This window comes from Cajanus cajan, chromosome 4 (genome assembly GCF_000230855.2).
Source record: "Cajanus cajan strain Asha chromosome 4, NIPB_CcT2T_4, whole genome shotgun sequence".
NCBI lineage: Eukaryota > Viridiplantae > Streptophyta > Magnoliopsida > Fabales > Fabaceae > Cajanus > Cajanus cajan.
The window spans coordinates 45,453,990-45,456,098 of NC_138520.1; the positions used below are offsets into that span (position 1 = coordinate 45,453,990).

At 46.6% G+C, this 2,109-nt stretch overlaps 1 protein-coding gene across 1 annotated transcript; it reads left to right on the top strand.

Moving 5' to 3' along the window:
• On the top strand, nucleotides 1-1,134 carry LOC109808370 (uncharacterized). Its single transcript, XM_020371359.1, has 2 exons — nucleotides 1-287; nucleotides 360-1,134. The coding sequence occupies exons 1-2, from the start codon at nucleotides 1-3 to the stop codon at nucleotides 1,132-1,134; spliced, it is 1,062 nt and encodes a 353-aa protein (XP_020226948.1).
• The last annotated feature ends 975 nt before the right edge of the window (nucleotides 1,135-2,109 follow it).

The window sequence follows — 2,109 nt, forward strand, 5'->3', positions numbered from 1 at the left end:
ATGATAGCATGGTCAGTGGAGTTGTCCGAGTTTGGCATCCGATATGAAAGTCGAGGTCCCTTGAAGGCTCAATGCCTGGCAGATTTTGTGGCTGAACTCACTCCAACCCTAGCAGAAGAAAATCAGGTATGGACTCTATACGTTGATGGATCTTCCAACACTAAAGGTGGTGGTGCAGGTATCATTTTGGAAGGACCCAACAATGTCACCGTAGAGAAGTCTCTTAAATTTGGATTCAGAGTCACTAATAACCAAGCAGAGTACGAAGCATTACTAGCAGGACTGAGGTTGGCTCACGACCTCGGAGTGCAAAGGGTAAGTTGTAATAGTGACTCAAAACTCATGGTAGAATAACTCAGTGGGACATACCAGACCAAGGACACCCTACTACAAAGGTACTTTCATGTAGCATCCCAGCGGATCTCATCCTTTAGTGAGTTCACCATACACCATGTGCCCCAAGAGAAGAATGTTAGAGTCGATCTCCTGTCCAAGCTCGCCAGCACAAAGCGCCATGGGCAACATCGAACCATTATCCAAGAGACCCTAAATTCTCCCAGTCTAGACGATAAAGTCGTCAATACCAATGATAATGAAGACCAAGGATGGATGACGGGTATATGGAGCTACTTAAAAGAGGGAACTCTACCCGAAGACAAAGATGAAGCTCGGAAGACGAGGGTACGGTCATCTAAGTTTGTCATCATCGGAGATGAGCTGTTCAAATGTGGCATCTCGACTCCCTTGTTGAAATGCCTAACAAAGTCCCAAGCCACCTACGTCATCGAGGAGATCCACCAAGGAATATGCGGTATGCACTCCGGGGCACGCTCGATGACAACTAGGGTGCTTCGAGCTTACTGGCCCACACTAAAGTCAGATTGCCAAGATTATGTGCAAAGGTGTAAAGAATGTCAGCAGTTCGGCAACGCACATCGGCAACCACCCGAAGTCCTCCACAAAATGATGTCCCTGTGGCCCTTTGCCCAGTGGGGGATGGACATCCTCGAACCATTTCCCCTCGCGAAAGGTCAACTCAAATTCCTCCTTGTGGCAGTCGACTACTTCACCAAGTGGATTGAGGCATGCCCACTTGCAAAAATCACCGCCGAGAACGTGCAAAAGTTCACCTAGAAGAACATCATTTGTAGGTTTGGTATCCCACATTCCCTCGTCACCGACAATGGTAGGAAGTTCATCGCGCAGAGCTTCAAAAGCTTCCTTCGAGAACTCGGTATCAAGCACCTCCCCACCTTAGTGGAACACACCCAAACTAACGGCCAAGCCGAAGTCACAAACAAGGTCATTCTCCGGGAACTCAAAAAATGACTTGGAAACGCCAAGGGATAGTGGATTGATGAGCTCCCCATCATTCTCTAGGCATACCATTGCAACCCCCCAATCAACAACTCAAGAAACGCCTTATAGGCTGACTTACGGGGCCGACGCCATGATCCTAGTCGAGGTCGGCGAGACATCTCATCGGCGTCATACTTTCAACAATGAACAAAATGCTCAGGAAGCGACAGTCAACCTTGACCTAATAGACGAACTCAGAGAGGAGGCTCGGATTCACGAAGAAGCTTGCAAACTTTGAGCCTCTAGAAGGTACAACACACGAGTCTGACCTCGCTCTTTCTGGGTAGGCGACTTGGTATGGAGGCTACAAGGCGAAGCAAAAGAGACCCACATAAGGGAAACTCGCACCTAATTGGGATGGCCCGTTTCGAGTTACAGAAGACTTAGAAAATGGAGCATATTGACTAGAAGAGCTCTGCGGCAAGACCATCCCGCAAACTTGGAATGCCACTCATCTCAAGTTTTATTTTAGCTGAATTGTATAAATAGGTTGCGCACTCTTTTCCCTACTCAGTCTTTTGTCCCAAAAAATAGAAAAATAGGTTTTGGCTAAGAGGGTTTTTAACGAGGCACACCCACAGCATTAATAAAAATGACTCATTCTACACATATCCCCTCAATTTTACGTTGTTATGACATGATTTATATTAAGCCAAGGTCGAATTTGAACCTTGGCACGAATTATATTAAGCCAAGGTTAAATTCGAACCTTGGCACGAATTATATTAAGCTAAGGTCGAATTCGAACCC

Coding starts and splice junctions, on each gene's coding strand:
- LOC109808370 (XM_020371359.1), top strand. CDS start 1: ATGATAGCATGGTCAGTGGAGTTGTCCGAGTTTGGCATCCGATATGAA. Junction 288..359: donor GCATTACTAGCAGGACTGAG/GTTGGCTCACGA, acceptor AGAATAACTCAG/TGGGACATACCAGACCAAGG.